Source organism: Myotis lucifugus, unplaced genomic scaffold (genome assembly GCF_000147115.1).
Source record: "Myotis lucifugus unplaced genomic scaffold, Myoluc2.0 scaffold_393, whole genome shotgun sequence".
NCBI classification, from domain to species: Eukaryota; Metazoa; Chordata; class Mammalia; order Chiroptera; family Vespertilionidae; genus Myotis; species Myotis lucifugus.
The window spans coordinates 829,141-851,338 of NW_005871441.1; the positions used below are offsets into that span (position 1 = coordinate 829,141).

Sequence of the window (22,198 nt, forward strand, 5' to 3'; positions counted from 1 at the left end):
TAATCACGGGAAACTTCGATTAAAGAGAGTCTGTGTTGTACCCAGAGGGCAATGTGACAATGGAAAGCATGAATTGGAGTGAAGCAAGAGGTGATGCAACGGAGGGACTCTGAAGGTAGAAAAGAGGAAGGAATGCAGGTGGCCTCTGGAAGGTAGAAAAAGACCAAGAAGTCAGATTCACCCTTGAAAGCCTCTAGAACAAGCCGTGGGCAAAACTTCGGCCCGCGGCCGAATACGGCCTGCGGGCCGAATCCGGCCCGTTTGAAATGAATAAACCTAAAAAAAAAAAAAGACCGTACCCTTTTATGTAATGATGTTTACTTGAATTTATATAGTTCACACAACCCTCATCATGCTTTTTGTTTCCGGCCTCCCGGCCAGTTTAAAGACCCATTGTGGCCCTCGAGTCAAAAAAGTTTGCCCACCCCTGCTCTAGAAGGAGCCCAGCCATAATAACATCTTGAGCTTAGGCTTCCGACCTCCAGAAATGTAAGGGAATAAATATGTGCTGATTAAGCCACTACGATTAAGGGAAGTTATTACAGCAGCCGAAGGAAACTAGGACACCCCCTCTTCATACCGGGCTCCTCCACAGCTCCCCCGTGGGTTGAGCCAGGCCCTGGAGTGCCACGCCCTCCAACCTTATTTCTTTAACTAACACCTATGTGCTTCTTACTATGTCCCAGATGCTGTTCAATATTAACTTCTTTAAATTTCAGATTACCTCCATGAAGTAAAAACTTCTAGCATCACTTCCATTTTACAGGTGAGGAAGTTGAGGCACAGGCAGTTAGTGACTGGCCTGAGGATGCAGAGTCAGTAAGTGGCAGACCAGGGCTCCAACCCATACTGTTAAGCTCCAGAGTCCATGCTTTTCACCAATGGCTGGGCCTCCTGTCCCATGTCCTGAGCCTGAGTGAACACAGGACGTATCTCCCCACCAAAAGAGGGATTTCAGGCAGCTGTCAGGACCTAGATGTTGTGGCGCCAGAGGAAATCTTTCAGGACCCCTGACCACACATTCTGGAGAGAAACTTCGCTCCCTGCCCTGCCACACCCTGCCACCTCCCAGGAATAGGAGGCCTCCCCCAGGCACAGGAGGCCTCCCCCAGGCAGGCTTTGGATGTCTCTGCCTGACATCCTCTCTGGAAGGAGCCTTGGGTGACTGATATGTCCTTCTGTCTCCAGGGTGAATTCTTTGGCCGAAGCCAGCGCTCCCCAGTCCCCTTTGATGCTCCTCCCATCAGGCTGCCCCAGCAGCATGACCGCATGGCCTACTTTGCAGTGTCCCAATATGTCTTCAACACGGCCAGCCGGGTTTACCACCAGGCTGGGCACATGAACTTCACCATCCGAAATGAGGACGTGAGTAGGGGATGGAGGAGGCTGGGGGTCCAGGAGAGAGCATCAGGTGGGACTGTAAACCCACTCTGGGTGTTCTCGGAAGCTAGGGGAAGAATGTGGAACTTGGAGCCTGCCCAACATGAGTGCCAAGCCAGGCTGTGCCTCAGTTTCCCTGCGTGTGCACATGGACCCCCAGGGGTTCTATGAGAGCTTGTAAAGAGCTTGTGTCTGTCACACAATACACATTAGCTATGATTAGCAGGAATTTACAAAAATAAGACAGACTCTGGTGTGTCAGAATAGGTTCTCCGAGCAGCAGATGCCAAGACAGCATTAGACTTATAAGAGTTTTATTAGGGAAACACCTGTGAAGGGTAAAAGAGAGGAGGAGGAGGAGGTGGGAGAGCCCCAGACTGCGATGCGATGTGGTACCATGTGCTCTTTCAGACCTGACCACAGGCGATTACACTGGGGCAGGGCCAGTGCTTGTCAGTCTCTAGAAGGAGCTCAAGCCCTGCCCCACTCCCACCCGAGGCTGGCATATCAGGATTCCTAGTCTAGACACCTCTGTTCAGAGGTCTCCTTATGGATGGGGGAGGAGGGGAACCTCAGCCAAGACACTGTTCATGTGCCTCCGATGAGACCCCTTCCTGGAGGTCTCGAAGACAGTTTTCTTCCGTCTCAGTACTCAATACTTTTCTACTTGGGGCCCTTCCCTTTCTCCTCCACCTCTTCCCCCTGAGTCCACAGAACAGCAGGGGCCTTTGGTTCAGGGCTCCCTTGGCAATAAGATGATCCCCCCGCCCATCTGCATTGGTACATCTGACCCTCGAAGATGCCATGCCACAGGGGAAAATGGGCAGTGGGGGTGGGGGAGCGCCCTTTCCTGTTGGTCTCTTGCTTATACTACCACTTCCAATCCTGGCAGTGATCTGACAAAATTCTCCAGCTCTACCACCCCAGCCATGCTCCACAGGGGCTGGAGCCGCCTGGGAGAGCACGCCTCAGGTGTGAATGGTGTGGGGCCTGAATGTGAGCCAGCTGCCCTCCTCTCTGCTGACCCCCTTGAAGGGAGTTCTGAGCAGCACAGCTCCAGAGCCTACGCAGTGATAAGTGCTCTAGGAGCTGCCCGGTAGAGAGTGGGGATCTTGAAGGAAGGTTGGCTAAGAGCAGTATAGGCAGGGTTCCCCACGCTGAAAGATCAGCAAGTCATGAGGTGGGTAGAGAATGACACCACAAGAGATGGTGAGAAACAGATTTTGGGGGAAGCTATATCTGGAAGCTCACTAAATCCAGATTGTGGTGGTGATCAGTCCTCATTGGCCTTTTAGGGGATCATCCTGAAAAATAATCAATAACAGTACCAGACATTTATTAAGTACCATTTAATATGTTCCAGGCACTGCACTTGGTGCTTTCTCCACACACTATCTCATTTAATCCTTGCACAGCCTGTACAGCAAGTGCCATTATTATCATCCCTCTTTTACAGATACAGAACCTAACCGAGTTTCTCAGCGACCACTCAGCTAAAGGATGGTGGAACCCAAGCTGTCTGGCCTCTGAGACCACGCCTTTCATCACCACGATGTCCTGCTTCTTAAGCAACTTCCTGCTTCTGCTGCAGAGTCCCCTGGACTTTCCAATTCACTTGCACACCAAATCACTAGGGGCTGTGATTCCTCAGGTAAGACCTCTGCCTACTCACCATAGAGGACAAGGCAAGCCTCTTGACCTAGGCCAGTGGTCAGCAAACTGTGGCTCGTGAGGCACATGCGGCTCTTTGGCCCCTTGAGTGTGGCTCTTCCACAAAATACCACGTGCGGGCACGCACGTACAGTGCGATCGAAACTTTGTGGCTCTTGATCAGCTGCCTCCTGCATGCCCCACACTGGGGATCGAGTTGGTGACCTGGGCATGTGCCCTGACCAGGAATTGAACCGTGATCTCCTAATTCATAAGTTGACATTCAACCACTGAGCCACACCAGCTAGGCAACCATCTATTCTTACTGGAACATGCCCATTGGGGTGTCTCACCCATCTCACACACTTTACCCGAGTGCCCTTTCCAACCACACAGCCATCTATTGAAAAGGAGTTCTGGAAAATACAAGTTTCTCCATCCTGAGATATTTCCACAGCTGATTTCAGGCCCTTAGAGATTGAGCCAGAGTCCCTTCATTTGTGTTCTGCCCTCTCCTGAGTCTCTGCCCTCTTTCTCCAGCTGGCCAGGTTGTACCCCAATACAGAGCTAGAACTTGAGATGTCACCTGAATCAGCTCCATTCTTGATGTTCACCCCTGGAAATGTTACCTGCATGCCAGTGATGAACATCCAGGCATTCGCCCTCCTGCCCAACTCTTCTAACCGCAAGCCACTCTTCCAACTCAGGGCGGTAAGTCTGATTCTGGCTGGGGCAGCAAAGGGTTATGTCTGCCATGGGTGTAAGCCCCTCCCTCAGCTGAAAGACTAGGAGGCTGCACAGCTGATAGATGCTGGAGGCTATTTATTTCCACTGGAGGTATAAGTGGGCCTTGCAATTCTGATCTGAACGCCAGGCTTCCCAAGGGCATCTATACCTCTATATATAACAGCCTAAGCCAGTGGTCGGCAAACTCATTAGTCAACAGAGCCAAATATCAACAGTACAACGATTGAAATTTCTTTTGAGAGCCAAATTTTTTAAACTTAAACTATATAGGTAGGTACATTGCTATTAACTTAATTAGGGTACTCCTAAGGCTTAGGAAGAGCCACACTCAAGGGGCCAAAGAGTCGCATGTGGCTTGCGAGCCGCAGTTTGCTGACCACGGGCCTAAGCGACCGTTAAGGTGAAATGACCAGAAGGACCGGTTGCTATGATGCACACTAATCACCAGGGGGCAGACGCTCAATGCAGGAGCTGCCCCCTGGTGGTCAGTGCGCTCCCACAGGGGGAGCCCTACTCAGCCAGAAGCTGGGCTCTCAGCTGGCGAGCACAGTGGCAGTGGTGGGAGCCTCCCTGGCCTCCGCGGCAGTGCTAAGGAGCAGTGAGCTGAGCAGTAAGGAGTGAGCAGGCGGGCAGTAAGGAGCGAGGGATCCCGGATTGTGAGAGGGCCTCTAGGAGGCAATTGGATATCCCCCGAGGGGTTCCGGACTGCGAGAGGACTACAAATTTCGTGCACTGGGCCTCTAGTAGTTAATATCAGAGTTTCAAGAAACCTTAAAAGTCATTCACTCCAGCTGAGTTGAAAATTTTAGCTTTCTCACTGCTATGTTTGTTATAAAAAATTGTTTAAAGCATAACCCTATTTAAATTGTTATAAATGAAAGTCATCAAATTATATTTTTAAAGAAGATATAAAATTTAAAGAACTCTTAAAATAGCAATACTCTTGCTGTTGATTTATAGATTCAACATAACACCCATCAAAATCCCAGCTGGCTTTTTTGCCAGATAACAAGGTGATTCCAAAATTCATATGTAAATCCAAGGGACCCAGAATAGCCGAAACCATCTTGAAAAAGAAAAATAAAGTTGCATAACTCATACTTTCCTATTTCAAAATGTACTATAAAGCTATATTAATCAAGATAGTTTGGTACTGGTGCAAGGACAGATATATAGATCAATGGAATAGAATTAAGAATCCAGAATTAATTCCCCATATTTATAGTCAATTGATTTTTAACAAGGGAACCAACACAATTAAATGTGGAAGAACAGACTTGCAGGAAATGGTGCTGGGGCAACTGTACATCCACATGCAAAAGAATGAAGCCAGACCACCATACACAAAAATTAACTCCAAAAGGATCATAGACCTAATGTGAGAGCTGAAACTATAAAACTCTCAGAAAAAAATATAGCAATGAATTTCATGACCTTGGGTTAGGCAGAGCCTTCTCAGATCAACTCAAAAGCATAAACAGCAAAATAAAAAATAGGTACATTGGAGTTCATCAGGCTTAGAAGCTTGTACTTTAAAGGATACCACCATTCTAGAAAGTGAAAAGACAGCCCACAGAATCAGAGAAAACATTTGCAAATCATATATCTGACAAGGGCTCAGTATCTGACAAGGGCTCAGAGATTCTCTGAACTTCCTTGATAGTCTGCTCCAAAGTCATTCTTATAGGGGCAGTCTCCCAATTCGAATACTCTGAGTCTAGTTTGGGCTTATTACCCCTTCTTCTTCTTCTTTTTTTTCGTGTGTGTGTGTGTGTGTGTGTGTGTGTGTGTGTGTGTGTTAATCCTCATCTGAGGATATTTGTTTCCCCAAGGCTTTTCAGAGGGAGTTAGGGAGAGAGAGACACACACACATTGACTGGTTGCTTCCCACACATGCACTGACCGGGGCAGCGAGTAAACCCGCCATCTAGGTACATGCTCTTTACTGTGATTCAAACCCAAGACCCTTGGGTTCAAGGGGCAACGTTCTAACCATGGAGCCACACCAGACAGTGCTTATTCGCCCCCTTTCGATGCTTCCATTAAGATGGAAACCTCAGCCCTAGATGGTTTGGCTCAGTAGATAGAGCATCAACCTGCGGACTGAAGGATCCCAGGTTTGATTCCAGCCTAGGGCACGTACATTGGTTGCAGGCTCAACCCCCAGCTGCATGCGGGGAAACAATCAATTGATGTGTTTTTCTCATGTTGATGTTTCTCCCCTCCTTTCCACTCTCTACAAAAAAAATCAATGGACACATGTCCTCGGGTGAGGATTAACACAAAACCACACACAAATGGATTTCTCTTTCTATCTCCCCATCCCCCTCAAATAAATAAATAAAATAATAATAATAATTTTTTCCTGGGGTCTTATCCGCATCTACTAGGGTTCAGGAATCTGAAGAAAGGGCTGTGATGCAAATTAATAAAGAGACTAGACATGAAATATAAATTTGGGAGGCATTTGGGGGGAACCAAGGGAGGCTTAGCTTTAGTAACTAAGTTCCCTGAATCTCAGGACCCAGAGCTTTTTATTCACACATTTTGCCCTATAGCAAAGCAGATATACATATCAAAGGTAAGGTTTGGTAAACAGTAAAAGATTATCAGGTTGGGGGAACTGCCTTCGGCTGCCTGGCAGCAGGCAATAATATATGCAGATCTTCAGCCCTGCTGAAATCCCAAGGTTCATCAGCCTTTTGATGAATTTCTTGCATTTTATTATGTCCTGCTGGAATTTGCTTCCAGCAATTTTCTAAAATGATGGAAACCTCAGAAATCTTAGCTCACCTTTCTTAAATTTAGCTATGGAGCCACCAATATCCTGCATCCTCAGTCCATAATCCTTGAGTAGCTGCCTTTTCCTCCTAAGTCTCACATCTGGCCGTGGTTTCTATTTCCGGAGATTTGTCTTCTGGACTGGGAGCCAACACGATGCCTACTTAGCCTTAGAACCTGGGTGATGTCCTTTTGCTTTCTAGAGAACTGACATCTCCGCCACCATCAGTGTGAGCTCCGGCAGGGTCCATGGCTCATTGACCCCAGGAAGGTAAGAGGCCACGGGTGTGTGGAGCAGAGCGTGTAGAATGGGTGGTCAGAGCATCTAGTCTGGTTCACTGATAGGGCTGGAGCTGCCTCTTGGAAACAGGAGTCTCCACTGGGGCTGTCTCATTCTCTAATCTGGCCCCTCCGAAAAATGCACATTGACAATGCCTCAGGGGAAAAGCCAGAAGCCGAGAAAAGCTATCAGGTACCAGAGGTCACCTTTAGGTTCCCCATCACTATGGGCTCCTCACTTCCCCTCATAGGCACCAGTGAAGGAGCTGAAACTTCTGCAAAGAGAGTACTTAGGAACAATAGTCCAGTTGGAGAGGGTGGGGCTTAGAGCTGTATTTGCAAGGACTTTACATATAAGATTGAGAAACACTGTCAATATTACACATCAGAAAGTGCAGATTTTGGATGGAGGATTAAAGGTGCCCCAAGCCACTGCTTACTGCTCCATTGCCCAGGTACCCAATCAATAGGCAAGTATTTATTTAATCAGAGTTTGGGCTTTGGATAGCAGAGACTATACCGCCCCCCAGTGGTTGGCACTTGCCCTAGTGGTACTCTCTGTCCAGAGCTCTCACCTGTGCCACATGTCTTAGCTGCTCTGGCTGCTGCTCCCTGCTGAGGTACAGGTGCAATGGGTTCATCAGAAGAACAAATTCCTGGCCTCAGGTTTAGATGTCTGTTGGCTGATAGAATGCCCCAGTGGTCGGCAAACTCATTACTCAACAGAGCCAAATATCAACAGTACAACGATTGAAATTTCTTTTGAGAGCCAAATTTTTTAAACTTAAACTATATAGGTAAGTACATTGTTATTAACTTAATTAGGGTACTCCTAAGGCTTAGGAAGAGCCACACTCAAGGGGCCAAAGAGCCGCATGTGGCTCGCGAGCCGCAGTTTGCCGACCACGGCGCCTAATCCCATTCAAATGAACATCTCCGTAAGACGTCTTTGAAAAGAAAAGCTAGTCTAGCCGGTGTGGCTCAGTTGGTAGAGCGTCCCACGCACAAGTAGGTTGCAGGTTGGATTCCCCATCAGGGCACATGCCTGGGTTGCGAGTTTGATCCCCAGTAGGGGACATGCAGGAGGCAGCTGATCAATATTTCTCTCATCGATGTTTTTCTTGCTCTTCCTCTCTCTGAAATCAATAAAATCATTTTTAAAAAGAGAAAGACGTTAATGGTGAGCTTTTGGAGGTCCCTGAATTTGAGTTGATGCATAGACCTGGCTTGGGCGGGGGGGTCTCTGCAGTGTCAAGGACAGCCAAGAGCTTAGACTGAGGAGACAGCAAAGTGAGCAGAGGATCTCACCCAATAATTTACTCTGGAATTATTAAAATGACTCTTCCCCATGAGCAGAAAGCAGAGATCTGTCCAGGGTAATTACAATTCCTGAACCAGGGAACCAGGTCAGCAGCCAAAGGGAGCAATGGGGAAATTGGTGTTGGCTCTTACAGTGACAGCAATCCAGGTGCCGAGTCCCTCTGCCTTCCTTCACTCCAGTGGCTGCTAGCTGCCTGCCATTACCATTTGTGGTATCTCTCTTTCTGTTTTGTTTTTTTTTTAAATATATTTTTTAAATTGAACACTAGAGAAAGGGGGAGAGAGAAACATTGAAATGAGAGCAAAATATCGATTGGCTGCCTCCTGTATGTGCTCCAATTGGGGAGTCAAGACCACAAGAATCGAACTGGCAACCTTTCAGTGCATGGGACAATGCCCAACCAACTGAGCCACACCAGCCAGGGCCTCCTTTCCATTTTTATTGTCTATTCTCATATTATACAAATAATCCATGCTCATGGCAAGATCAAAAATCACCCATAATTTTGCCCCATAGAGACTATTACTCTTAATATTTTCATGTTTCCTTCCAGTCTTTTTTTATACATTTATATATAACTGGAAACATACAGTGCATTACTTCTTATACTCCACTTTCTCCAGTTAATATTTATGTCATCACAGTTTCTTCCAAGTTATCAAAGGTGCTCAGGTAACACTATTTTTTAATGCCACTTCTTAAATCACAGCGCATGCTGAAAGCCTTAAATTGCAGAGGAGCCATTGGGGGCCCAGCCCCTGAAATGCCCTTGCCCAGGGACTACACACCCCATGGCATAAGTGTGAAAAAGTATTAGCCAAGGCCTGGAGTGACCATGCTTCTCTCTTCTTCACACAGTAAGCTGAAACTGGAACTGAAACACTCCAACATCGGTTTCTTCAATGTGAGTTGTTTTCTCTTCAGTATTTCTTGACTGTCTTGTCCAAGCAGGGCATCCTGGGGTTCAAGAAGTGACAAAATCCCAGAAGAAGACGCACTGCAATCTTGCTGGAAATGAGACACCACATCTGAAAGTCAACTGGCCAAGAGAGGCATTGCCTGAGGGCTCAAGGGGTGACAGGACAGGGACATTGAGAGTATGAGCTTTGAAGGGAGATAGATCTAGGCTCCTAGATCAGCTCTGCCACTTGCTAGCTGTGTGACCTTAGCAAATCACTCACCTTTCTAAGCCTGTTTCCCTGTCTGTAAAATGGGAATAATAGCATCTACCTCAAATGGGGGCTGTAATATAAAATGGGGCAATGAATTCAGTAAGACACTTTGACAAAATGTCTCACATAATAAGCTTTCAACATATGTTCATTATTGTAATAATAGTAGCCCATGTACACAATCCCTGATGGTTTTCAAAATTGAGACTTTTTGAGATAATATGGGGCATGTACCACATTATATAACAATTCCAGCAGGATCTAGGGCAGCACTCTATAATCAAACACATTACTATTTCTGCCACCAAATTTTTAAAATATTCACACAAAGTAGATAGCCCTGTGACAGTTGTGGTCATTTTGCCTTAAAATGAGCTTGCATGCAGTTATGGAGAATGAGGTTCAGAGATTTGGAGTTAGGGGGGACTGTGAACAGGGAGCTGTTTATCTGTGGTGGTGACAGGACAGTCAACCTCTATTTTGTAAATGGAATGACATGTCGATGTGCCCAGAGGTGGGGGCAGATGTTCTTTTCTTGGACTCATTTGATCCTTTTGCTCTGGCCCCTCCTGTTCCAGGTGCAGTTGCTAGAATCCATCTTCAATTACTATGCGTCCTACATTATATATCCCTCTCTCAATGGTAAGAATAGCTGCTACTGACTGCCACGTGTGAAGGCTGAATTCTACCCTTTCTGTAGCATTTATGGTTCATTCATTTAACAAATTGAGCCTGTCTTCTGTGCTGGCTGGGGTACTGTCCCTCACAGAGTCTGCACTTAGTTGGGAAGGCATACGTGTAAGTTGATAAATGCCACAACAGGAGGAAGAAGTAGGGGCTGCAGGAGCTAGGAGGAGGCACTGAACATGACTTAGAGGTCACCCCAGGAGGTGAAGGCTAAGTTGAGTCCAAAGCACAAGGAGTTAGACCCAAGAAGAGGGAGCATTCCAGGTGGCACGTGGAGAACACCTGGAGTTAACACCCGTGGGTGCTGAGCCAGGTTAGGACTGTGGTCCTTGGAGATGAGTCCCTGGATAGAAACACTGCACGGCCCAGCCCTGGCCACTTTGGGTGACGATTGAGGAAAGGCTCTTGAAGGGACAGAAGCCCAGGAGGCTGTAGACTCCTAGAGGCTGCATTTCCCAAGTGTTTGCCTGTGTGTACCACTCCCTTCCCCCCGCAAAAAAACCACACAGCCCCGAATCCAATAGTCTCCATTTCAGGGGCCCACTCTCGTTGGCCAGCTGCAGATGCAATGTCTGTGTCTCCACGCCTCCCAGTGTTTTCTGTCCTGCCCACTCTCTGCTGTTTATCTTCCAGCAAAGTTTGAAAAGGGCTTCCCACTCCCTCTGCCCAGGGACACCTACCTCAACAGCTTGGAGCTCCAAGTCCACAAGGTCAGTGAGAAGTGGGGCCTGCTGGGGAGCTCTAAGAACGCCTGGGAGGGCTGCTTTCGGGTTGATGGATATTAGGGGGAGTTCTTAACTCCCACTTACATCCTAGACCTAATTTTCATAGAAAAAAATGAATTTTGGAATATAAATGGCAGGTTTTGATGATCTGAAATCTGGGCTTCATGTGCAATAGCTCAGTCCTCAATAATTCAGGTCCAACGTTAATTGAACATCTACAGTGTGCAAGGTCCTTAGCCATGTATGGCAGAATGTGCAAAGGCGTCAGATCAGATGCAATACTTTTGGGTTGAGGAGAGGCCACCTGAAGAAGCCCTGATGTCCTTGGTGGAGTGAGGGTCCCCACTGGGCACTGACCAGCCCTCCTACCCACAGCAGCAAGGGATGGTCCTGGGGAAAAACTGACCATGCCTTCTAGTGGCAGGAACTTATCAGGGCAGGGGACAGGGACCATCATAGTACAACTTAGGATATAAATCCAGAAGGACTAGTTTGCAATGTCTTCACTGTTCCTATGTTCTTTTTAAACTTTTTTAAAAAAACGTATCGGTCATATTTTTTACTCTAAGGTAATCCAAGACATTCTCAGAAATTATGTGAGGGGAAGAACTCAAGCGGCACCTGAGTATACATTCTCCTCCTGGGAGAAAACATTTTGGAGGAGAGTGGTTATAGATGTCTTCCAGAAACCAGAGCTTAGGATATGCAAATAATTTCTTGGGGGCCAACAGCTGATAAGGACAGTTTTATTTTTATTTTAAAATATATTTGTATTGATTTCAGAAATGGAGAGGGAGAGATAGAAACATCAATGATGAGAGAAAAATCATTGATCGGCTGCCTCCTGCATGCCCCACACTGGGGCTCAAGCCTGCAACCTGGGCATGTGCCTTTGACCGGAATCAAACCCGGGACCCGTCAGTCCACAGGCTAATGTTTATCCACTGAGCCAAACCAGGGAGGGAAAGGACAATTTATAAAGACCTCCTTTTATAAAAGCCTAAGGTCTTGGTTTCTGCACTGATTGGGTTTTTATTCAATAACTACCCTCTCCCTATGAAAGTTTCCCTTCCAGGAAGCTCCTATGCAACTCAGATAATGGCCTTTCTTGTCTGCCCTTTTGCCTTCCCTCCAGAACTTCTTGTTCGCAGGGGCCAACATTGACTAGATTGAAGACTGAGGAGCACCTATGGCTGGAGGCGTGGACACACCACAGCTGGACTTGCCCTGTGAGCCCCAGTGGCTGGGACCATTCTGTTTCCTCTCCCATGAGTCTCCCTGTTCCCGTGGACACTAATCACCAGGGAGCCTATGGCACCTGAAGACCACAGGACACCTTCCCCAGCTTCATCCTCCTCCCCTTCCCCATGTCCCTACATGTTCTCCTTGCAGCTGTCCTCAGCTTTACTCTGGGGAGCTGACCCCCATCTCCTTACCTGTCTGGTGCTACAATAAACCTTGGTGAAGAAAAAGAAGCACGGGCTGTGTCCAGTCACCGTGCAGCCCAAAGCATCCCACTCAAGGTTAAACATGCGGATCACCTTAGTTGTACACGTCATCTGATGTCATGGTTAAGGGAGCAAGTGTCAGACAGTGAGCTCAAAGCCTTGTTTTTGCTGCTTCCTTGGTGTGCATTTATTGAGATGGGGCAAACAAAAGGTGAGGGAATTTACCACAAGACCTACCTACATTATAAGAAATGTTGAAAGGAGCTCCACCTGAAACAAAAAGACCAAGTATACAAAACTGAGCAACATGACTGACACTATCAATATACTTATCAGTGATTCCCTTGAAGGCACAAACTGTCTTTATTCACCATCACACCATTTCTAACATGGTGTCTGGCTCATTGCTTTTTTAAAATGAACTTTCAATCTGTCCATCTCTCCATACTCCTGGCTCTCGATTCTGTTCTGGAACCTCCCACCAGCTACTGCTACAGGCCTCTGGTACCCTGCAGTTTCCAGGCAAGGATCGTGCCTCCTCGACCTTCCTCTTGGTTCCTGGGTCCCCTTGGTTGTAATGCTCACCTGATTTCCTCAGGCCCTGAGGACCAGGGCTGGCTCCTGCTTCACACAGAAGCAGGGATATGGCCTGGTATCTGACAGGATGTGCCTGGTGTCCCCACAGCAGCAGACATTACCAACCAGTTGCAACTTTTAAGTGGACCCAGATTCCTTCTCTTGGCATCTTTTCAGGCAGCTACAACCAGCTGACTAAAATGGGTCAAAGGATAGTCCTTGGGTAGGTCTTTTTTGTTATCTCACCTGAGGATAACTTTTCCATTGATTTTTAGAGTATGGGAGAAACATCAATGTGAGAGAGACACATCGATTGACATCGATTGGTTGCCTCCCAGACGTGACTGGAACAGGGCCAGGGATAGAACCTGCAACCCAGGTATGTGCCCTTGACTGGGAATCCCTTTGGTGCATGGGCCTATACTCTAACCACTGAGCGACACAGGCCCAGCTGGGGCCTTGGGTAGGTGTTAAAGAGGGCAAGGCAGAAAAAGAAGCTTGGGGGCAGAGTGGAACATGTCAGCCATGAGAACGCCTGCCCCTGCAGTAGAGACCAAGGTGCCAAACTCGGGCAGGCTAGACAGCCTAAATTCTGCCTCAGCCCAGCCAATGTGGTTTCTACTTCAAATGCAAAAGTGGACAATTAACTCAAGCCTTTCATCATGGCCTTCGGGACATCCCCATGTAGACCCCTCTATCTGTAAAATGGGATTAAAAAATTCATGCATGCACATCCTCACATTGTGGCAGTTTTTTATTTTAAACCAAAGATCTCCAAAAAGTCTGACCCCAAGGACACGACACCAGGGTCCAACAGCAGCTGCTCCATTCACCCTGCTCCCACCTTTACATAGTGACCTGTCCTCTCAAGTTGACACCATGTATTTTACACCCCAGATAAGTCGACCAACTCGTCCATTTGCCTGGGACTTACCTGGTTTTAGCAATTCAAGTCCCTCATCCTGGGAAACCCCTCAATCCCAGGCAAACTTGGACAGTTGGTCACACAGCAGGCAATTTTTTATGAGCCAAGCCCCAGAACTCCAGGACACCCCACTTTCTCTGACATCAGCATCCGTCTCTCTAGTCCACTGTCACCAGCCACCCTTCCAAAGCCTTGGCCTGACTGCTCCTCAACACCTCAACTGTCATGGGTCCTAAATCTGAACCAAGTACCATCCCTTGTTCACCTCCTAGTCCTAACTGAACACTTCAAACAACTACCCACGTGCCACGCCTCAGGAGAGTGAGAACACGCCAGGACTGAAAACGAGATCTGGCTCATGACCCACTTTCTCCAGGCCCAGCCTTGCTGGCACGTGGCTTGATGCTGCTTTAAAAGGCAGACAGAGCACGCTGGTCAGGTTTACTAAATGGGTGGTGGAGGAAAGTGATGAGCAGCTACAAATTCAAGAGAAAAATTCTTGGCTACTAAAGTCATTCTGGGCATGGCTGAGGGACACGGGCTGGCCCTCTAAGGGTGCTGCTGTCAAGACGCAGAGCTGGTTGAAGTGGACCCCCAGCTTCCCTCTGGTCTCTTGTGCAGAGTGAAGCTGTCCGTGATGCTCTGAGCAGGCAGAGGGGAGAGCTGTGGTGCGGCTTCATGTGGGGACCTGCCTCTCAATTCTCGGCCCCTCTGGTCTCCACAAACACCGAGAGAATCTAAAAGAAAGAAAAGGTGAGTCCAGTGGTTTGGAGCTCGCATCTGCATAAACACAAAACAGCTTATCCTCTAGCTATCGGTTCCCAGCCCTTGGCAGTAACTCACTTTGGTGAGAAATATCAGGAAACCCAGCTCCCAAATCATCCCGAGGGTCACTGGTTCATGGCCGTGGGACTTTCTTCAACAGTCTGTGATCTAAGGCTGGCCTAGGAGGAAGCATACAAGCATTCAGCCTCTAGTGCCATCTTCTCCCCAAGCGACATCACCAAGAGGGCCCCGATCAGCCAGGCCCAAGCTCCCAGTGTATGCACACCAAACTAGGTAGCACCTGAATGGAAAGGGCAATAAAGGAAAACAACTTAAAATTAAAAGTCCACTTTTTATAGGAAATGATTTTCTTTCAAGTGGTTCATGATCAGGACAGCTGACCCAGATAAGAGTAACCCTCAAGAGGACAGCTCAGCCCTCTGTCAGGGGCTTTGACACAGGTCCCACGGCATCTTGACCACCATCTTCAGCGGCTCTCACATCGTACTGTCATTATTTATCTGCCTAGCCCAGGGGTGGGCAAACTTTTTGACTCGAGGGCCACGATGGGTTCTTAAACTGGACCGGAGGGCCGGAACAAAAGCATGGATGGAGTGTTTGTGTGAACTAATATAAATTCAAAGTAAACATCATTACATAAAAGGGTACGGTCTTTTTTTTTTTTAGGTCCCACGGCATCTTGACCACCATCTTCAGCGGCTCTCACATCGTGTTGTCATTATTTATCTGCCTAGCCTGTCACCAGGCCCCAGGAGCAGTCATCCTGTTCTGCAAAGACCCACTTTATATGACCCAGCCAAAAAAGGCAAATAAAAGATAAACTCCAGCAAGACTTGTTAGGCGCCCAGATCTTTGAAGATCAAGACGGCCAGACCCTGCCCTGGCCAGTGTGGCTCAATTGGCTGAGGATCATCCCATGCACTGAAAGGTCACCAGTCCAGTGTGTGGCAACCGATGGATGTTTCTCTCTCTCAAATCAATAAAAACATTAAAAAAAAAAAAGACTGCCAGACCCACTGAAAGCTAAATGAAAAAACATCATCGAAGCCTCAACACATTACATAAGCGAGCCCCAACTCAATCCACAGGTTGCTACCCCCAGAGGTATGAATTACCAGGTGGGAGTGGTAGTGGTGATAAACTGTCTTTTCAAAAATGGTCACCACTGTCCACTAAATCCTCCAACATGACTGAGGAGCCCCAGGCCTGGTAACCAGGCTGGGGGACAGGACAAGCCTCTGATGCAAAAGGGACAGAGGGCAGGTTTGGAAATCTCACGTTTATTAGATGACTGCCTGTACCAGGTGGCTCACATGTGTTATTCTCACTACCTTCACATCATCATGAGACATATGGCAACAGACATGGCAAAACTGCATCCCATCCTCAAAGACGAGCGACATGAATGTCAACGGAAGAGCACCTGGGAACTAGACAGGAGTCCTCAGACCAAAAGTGGGGACCAATGAGAAGAATACCTTGACCTCACCTCCAACTCACCTCAGCTAAGACGTGCCTTCCAGGGGCACCACGTTGCATCTTCTGAGTATACAAAGTGAAGGCAGCGCCACAGGTTTCTGCCTCCTACAGAACACACCTGCACGGAACAAAAGGCAGAAGAATGGTTGACTCCATGTCTGGTGTCCAGTTAGCAACACACCATTCTAACAAGAACCAGAATACAAGCCATGGTTCGAGTCTACAAATACAGATTCCAAAGATCCACAGGCCCGAAAATGTCTTCTCTAGTAACACCCAGGATCACCCTTTTCAAGAGAAACCACAAAAGCACAGGTTAAATGTCAGCGAAAGGAGAATAAATAGTCAATGTGCTCGACTCTCCTCTGTGACTGACAAGAAAACTCCTCAATCTTCTGGTAGACTGTGACAATACAAACTGATTCGGAATTGATAGAACCCTTTCTGTCACTACACTTGGCCCCCAACTTTATTTTTTCCCTCCATTAATTTGATATTACCGACGGCTCCTGGAGAAGCAATATAGTCGTGCTCAAGAGTCAAGGAGCAAAAACACACAAACACCACTGGCTGTCTTGAATAATGTATTATTATTATGGATTATCCTACACTCCTATAAATTTATAAAGCAGAACCCATGAACTATGCATGCCCTTCAGCACTATCTGAATTTACTCCACTGTGAGGTACAAATGTAAACACATGGACTGGTTTCTGGGGAGTGGATCCTTAACTTGAAAAGACAGAGTGAAGCCCACAAGTCAGGGGGTAGCCCAGTCACTATTATCTCATGAGGTCAGCGAAGGACCAAGCTCTGAAGAGAATGGCAGGAGAAACAGCTAGTGTGTGAAAGTTCCAGGGTTTGGAAGGGACAGCTGGACCCTTCAAACACGGGGAAAACTCCTTTCAGCAATCCTCTCCCTGCACTATCAATGACCAGGGCACAGCAGCCCACGATCACTTTCGAATGCAGGAGCAGAAAAGGACAGTCAGGGCGGGAGGCTGGTACCAGGGGCATGGCTGAGACAGGCGAGCGGCCCAGCCGAGCAGAACCCCAACAGCTTCTCCTGCGTCCTGCAAAGACCCTCTGAAATCTCTGCCAGAGTCTGGACACTACCAGCATAAAAAAGAAATGCTGTAGCGTTGGGAAAGATCAGGATCATGTGGTCATGACACCAACATGTAAGAGAGTTAAAAACCTTCTGTGCTACCCCAGCTTTGATTTTCAGATGAAGAAGTAGAGAGACTAGGTCACAGCTGGATAGGTTCAGAGGTGGGACCAGAGTCTTTGGCATCTAAACCTACATGCTTTCCATCACAGCACCTGCTGACACTCCGGCACTTGGAAGGGCGATGCCCCAGGGAGCCCCTTACTCAGGCAGGTTCCTAGAGGCCCCTCTCTGTAAACATGTGAAGGGCTGCCCAGAGCAGGGACACAACTGTGGACTCATGAATTTACCTCCCTTCCCCTTACATTTTTCATCCAAGTCCCAGGGAATACGCATGTGACTTTCAGATGTAAAACAACAAATTCCAGAAAATGGTCCAAAAAACTTACCTCAGGACCCCATGGTCTAGCGCCTGGCTGATATGGAGACTGACATGAAGATGACTGCCACCTCCCATGGCACCTCTGCACCCGCAGACCCATCTGCAAGGGACAAGCCATGAACAGGCACTCGTAGCAGGCCCCGGGGCACAGAACACGGCACAGTAGCTGGCAGATTAGAGCACCGACAATGTGAGCTGTTAACAGCCACACTGCCATCTCAGGAACAAGAACAACTTAACTCCAGGAAGGGGTCTGCAGATCGTCTGTGATCTTGAGTAACATCTCTGTTATCCATGTGCCAACTGTGATCAATCTGTTGCTAACAAGTCTATGTGAAAGGATGCCAAGCCCAAGTTTTAGGGAGGGTGCCATGGCTGACTGGCAGTGACTAGTAGGGGTAATCAGGTAGGGGAAGGTCCCATGTCTACCATCTAGTTTAAGAGTTACTTACATATATATCCTCAACTGTATTGTGCTTGGCCCAGCTCTATTATTGTTCCCCTAACCACCCACAATGGGATGAGCCTTATTTTGTTATTTTGCTTTGTTTTTGTCCAGGTGCTGTATGTCAGCCACTGAGCACAATGCAAAACAAGACTGAGGCACTGCCCTCAAGATCATCGCATGGGGACATGATAAACAAGCCAACACTTCCCAGGTGTGATTAGCACTAGGAGGTGGGACTGAGGATGTGGGAAGGGGTGCATGTGATGGGGAGGGAGGCACAGAAAGGTGCCAGGAGGGGAGCCCTAGGAGGGGAGTGACTATCCCTCAACCATAAACTCGGTGCGGCAGGGCAAAAGGGACTCTTCAAAGAGCCACACAGCACCAGGTACCAGGAAGTAACACAAACTGGTGGGAAGATATGTCCGAAAGCGCCAGGGTTTGGAAGGGACATGGGTGGACCCTCCAAACACGGGGAAAAGCTTTCGCAGTCCTCTCCCTGCACTATCAATGACCAGGGCACAGGCAGCCCACGATCACTTTCGAATGCAGGGGCAGAAAAGGGCAGTGAGTGAGGCAGGAAGGGAGGCCACTGCCCGCAGCCTGAGAAATGGCTGAAGTGAGAACGGACCAGCTGACGGGTCAATGACCAGATTACAACCTAAGATTACAGAAGCCACATCTGACTGTCAGAGATTACTTACCAAGTCCCTGCCAAGAGCTGAGAGTTAAAGGGGAAGACTAACAGTAGGTATACTGAGAGTCCTTGAGTTCCGGCAGATGGCGTGTGAGCGGTACCAATACTGAACATTAGACAGCATTCCCACTCAGGCTCACAGAGAGCACCGCTGGTCACGACATACATCCAGGCTTGGCTCTAAAACGCAGCCCTCTGTCCACTGTTTCCTCTCCACATCACAGGAGCCTTCACCAGGGGCTCTCAGAAGAGGGCCGGGACCTGGGCCTGCTGGCCCCAGGGGTCAAACCCGGGAACACTGGGAAGCAACCTTCGCCTGCGCCCTCACCCCCCACACCTCTGGCCGATTAGCCTGCACAGAACTTGAGCTCTAGAGAACCAGACAGGACATCACTTACCTGGGATCTCATAATCCAGGATCTCCCTGAGGACATTTCTCATTCATGGGACAGCAGTCACATGACCTCCTGCAGGGGACAAGAAGCCAGCATGTGATGGGCCACTTGGCGCTGCTTATACGTCCAGAAAACCATCATGCTCAACAGAAAGCCACTGGGGAATCCAAGGGTGAGGATATGAATGCAATGACAGCCTGTCTCCCTTGAACCTCAGTCTACTTCATGCTTGGTCACTGCCACTCACCTAAGGCTGTCCCCTTAGGAAGGGGCAGGAGTGGGTCCTCTGAAGATGAGGAAAACCTTACAATTTTCCTTTGCCTGCATTACAGGACACAGGCACCCTCACTCACTTCAAGCACAGGCAGAGAAAAGGACAGAGCCGGCAGACCACAGCTATGGCTCCACAAGCAACCCATGCATTGCCTGAGGCAGGACCCCCTCTCCTTCTCCCGTGAAGGCCTCACAGAAACCAGCTCTGAGCCCACACGCAATAAACCAGGGGCCTGGAGGCCTCTAAAAGGTGGTGGGAGGGCGGAGGTGTGTGAAAGCGCCAGGGTTCGCAAGGGACGGGGTGGACCCTCCAAACACGGGGAAATGCTCTCGCAGTTCCTCTCCCTGCACTATCGATGACCAGGGCACCGGCAGCCCACGATCACTTTCGAATGCAGGGGCAGAAAAGGGCAGAATGTGAGCCAGAAAGAGGAGCCCATGTAAACGGCCACGCCCAGGATGCTGAGCTCTATCACCACTCCATATAGATTCCATCTCCCCTCATCATAACGGTCCATAGGACCCGCCCGCTTGGCTCAGTGGCTCAGTGACTGAACATCCTCACTCGAGTCCGGGTCACGCACATGCCCAGGGTGCAGGCTCAATGCCCAGAGGGGAGCGTGCAGGAGGCAGCCAATTATCATTGATGTCTCTCTCTCTCTCTCTCTCTCTCTCCCTTCCTCTCTGAAATCAATAAAAATGTATTAAAAAAAACTTTCACAGCTAAGGAAGGGCTGAGTCAGGATCTGAATCTCTCTGGCCCCCAAACCCTTCCCCGTCTACACCACCAGGCCCCCGGGCACAAGAGCTTGGCAAGGCAGCTCCCGGAGCCCAGGTGCACTCCAGGACCACCCGCTCAGAGGGGGGCAGGAAGGCAACAAGCCCGGAGTTCAGGGGGCTCGGGGGCAGCAGCACTTACCCGGGGGGCAGCCTCACCCTCTGGCCACAGTGCGGGCGCACCAGGCTGTGTCATCAGGGCCCTGGAGAGGAGGGGCGCTGGCTGGTGCGGAGCCCCAAAGGCCGGCCGAGGGAGGGCTGTCACGGCCTCCAAGAGCCGGAGCCCCTGGCCTGGGCCGGGAAGAGCAAGGGGGAGGCTTTAGTGCAGAGCGGGGGTCACCTCGCCAGACTGCGGGCCCTGGAGCACCCCCGAGCTTAATGCTCAGCCAGCAGGTCGGTAAACGGGAGGCTCAACACTTCCCTTTAAGGTTATGAAAGGGGAAGAATTACGGTCATAAGAGCACCGTGTAGGCAACAGACGGGTGGCTCCGGGAGATTAAATGCCGGGGCAGAGAAAATCGGGGGCTTTGTCGCCCCTCCGTTCTGGCCGTCAGCGGGCACTGGCCTCCCCCGGGCGGGTGAGCGCGGGGATCGGGCGCCCGCACCGGCTCCGAGGCAGCGGCGGCAGAGGGCGCGGCCGACCTGACGCCCTTTTCTCCAGGGCACGAACCCGGAGAGACCCACACCCGGCGGAAGAAACGGGCACCGGAGTGGGAGCCGGGCCCAGACTCGGAGCTGACCTCCGGCCTCAGGTTCCCGATCCTGGAAGGCGCAGACCACGCGCCCATCGCTCTCCGCAGTGGGCTCACCTGGGTGCCGCGACCAACGGCTCGGGACGGCGTGGATGTCCGCGGATTTCGGGAGGTGGCCTAGGTCGACTGCAGACGAGAGCCACGCGACCAGGACCCTCCTCCGGATGCTCGCTGCCGGCGGAAACGCGGCTGGGGCGCGGGCTGCGGCCCAGAGCGGCACCTCCCCGGACAGAGCCCGCGAAAGCGGTTCTCGCGCCCCCTGGTGGAGCGGAGTTCAAATTCTGACTCTGGAGGGATAATTTCCCAAAGCAGTCTGAAATTAGAGAAATAACATTCTATTTGTTCTGAATGTGTTCCTTGAAGGTGTCATTAATATGTAGAAACTAGAGGCTCAGTGCACGAATTCATGCACCAGTGGGGTCCCTCGGCCTGGCCTGTGAGATCAGGCCGAAACCAGCTCTCTGACATCCCCTGAGGGGTCCCAGATTGCCAGAGGGTGCAGGCCAGGCTGAGGGAACCCCACTGATGCACGATTGAGGCTGGGGAGGGATGCGGGAGGGCTCTAGGTCGTGTCCAGACCATCTCATTCAGTCCCCATTGGCGAGACCCCAGCAGCAAGCTAACCTACCGGTCTGAGTGTGTCTGCCCCCTGGTGGCCAGTGCACATCATAGCGGCTGGTCGACCAGTTGACTGTCTGCCCCCTGGTGGTCAGTGCACATCATAGTGAGTGGTTGAGCCGCCTTAGCATATCATTAGCATATTACGCTTTGATTGGTTGAACAGCCGACTGGTCAACCAGACACTTAGCATATTAGGCTTTTATTATATAGGATGATCACTCTTCCACGTGAGGAACTTTTATTAGCAGGATCTCGTTGTTCACTGTGTTTAGTTTGGGCAATAGGAATTTGTCTGAGTGACCACTGTATTCATAGCACCAGCTTTAGTGGCTGGCACAGTTGAACAAATGAGTGAATTCTGTCCATGTATTTATTTGGCCATCACCAGTCTAAAATATTGTCTGAGACTGGACTGTGAGGGAGCCTAGAGGGGTATGCATGTGCTTTACTGAATCTCGTCCTAAAATTAAATGGGATAAGAGTCCTTGAAGCAGAAGGGACTTGATCAGATTTGCATGTGAGGAACCTGATCAGATATGCATAGTGGCAGAGAAAGCAGAGGTCCTGTGCTCCAAACATCACAGTAGACACTGGCCTGGGAAGGGACTCATGGCTCCCAAATCTCACAAGCTCTGGCACTGCCTGCATCCCAGCCCAGGTGTACCTCTCAGACCCGGGGCAACCCTGCCACTAACTCAGCCCACATTCTGAAGTGTAAAACAGGGCACCCT

General features: G+C 49.4%; 1 protein-coding gene, 1 long non-coding RNA gene and 3 other non-coding genes across 16 annotated transcripts in view; 1 reads left to right on the forward strand and 4 right to left on the reverse strand.

Annotated features, from left to right (window-relative positions):
• The window catches only part of LOC102425384 (lipopolysaccharide-binding protein-like), a 17,834-nt gene extending 10,736 nt beyond the window's left edge, over positions 1-7,098 (forward strand). The window contains exons 7-11 of the mRNA XM_023743474.1: positions 1,189-1,365; positions 2,837-3,031; positions 3,571-3,741; positions 6,762-6,829; positions 7,089-7,098. Of these exons, the coding sequence (XP_023599242.1) occupies positions 1,189-1,365; positions 2,837-3,031; positions 3,571-3,741; positions 6,762-6,829; positions 7,089-7,098 (621 nt within the window). The remainder of the gene's footprint in view (positions 1-1,188; positions 1,366-2,836; positions 3,032-3,570; positions 3,742-6,761; positions 6,830-7,088) is intronic.
• Positions 7,099-13,502: 6,404 nt separating this feature from the next.
• Positions 13,503-21,043, reverse strand: LOC102423832. 12 transcript variants are annotated; one of them, XR_002826102.1, is made up of 8 exons: positions 20,904-21,038; positions 20,237-20,385; positions 19,048-19,116; positions 17,743-17,836; positions 17,515-17,673; positions 15,978-16,074; positions 14,535-14,635; positions 13,503-14,428 (listed from the first exon to the last, which is right to left on the reverse strand). It is a non-coding gene; the product is annotated as an uncharacterized LOC102423832 (long non-coding RNA). The 12 variants fall into 12 exon arrangements; XR_002826105.1 differs by lacking the exon at positions 20,237-20,385 and having other exon boundaries at positions 14,535-14,757; positions 20,904-21,043; XR_002826100.1 differs by lacking the exon at positions 20,237-20,385 and having other exon boundaries at positions 17,515-17,607; positions 20,904-21,042.
• LOC111823105 lies at positions 16,800-16,931 on the reverse strand. The gene has a single exon (XR_002826111.1). It is a non-coding gene; the product is annotated as a small nucleolar RNA SNORA71 (small nucleolar RNA).
• On the reverse strand, positions 18,375-18,506 carry LOC111823103. Its single transcript, XR_002826109.1, has one exon. It is a non-coding gene; the product is annotated as a small nucleolar RNA SNORA71 (small nucleolar RNA).
• Positions 19,586-19,717, reverse strand: LOC111823104. Its single transcript, XR_002826110.1, has one exon. It is a non-coding gene; the product is annotated as a small nucleolar RNA SNORA71 (small nucleolar RNA).
• Positions 21,044-22,198: the final 1,155 nt, after the last annotated feature.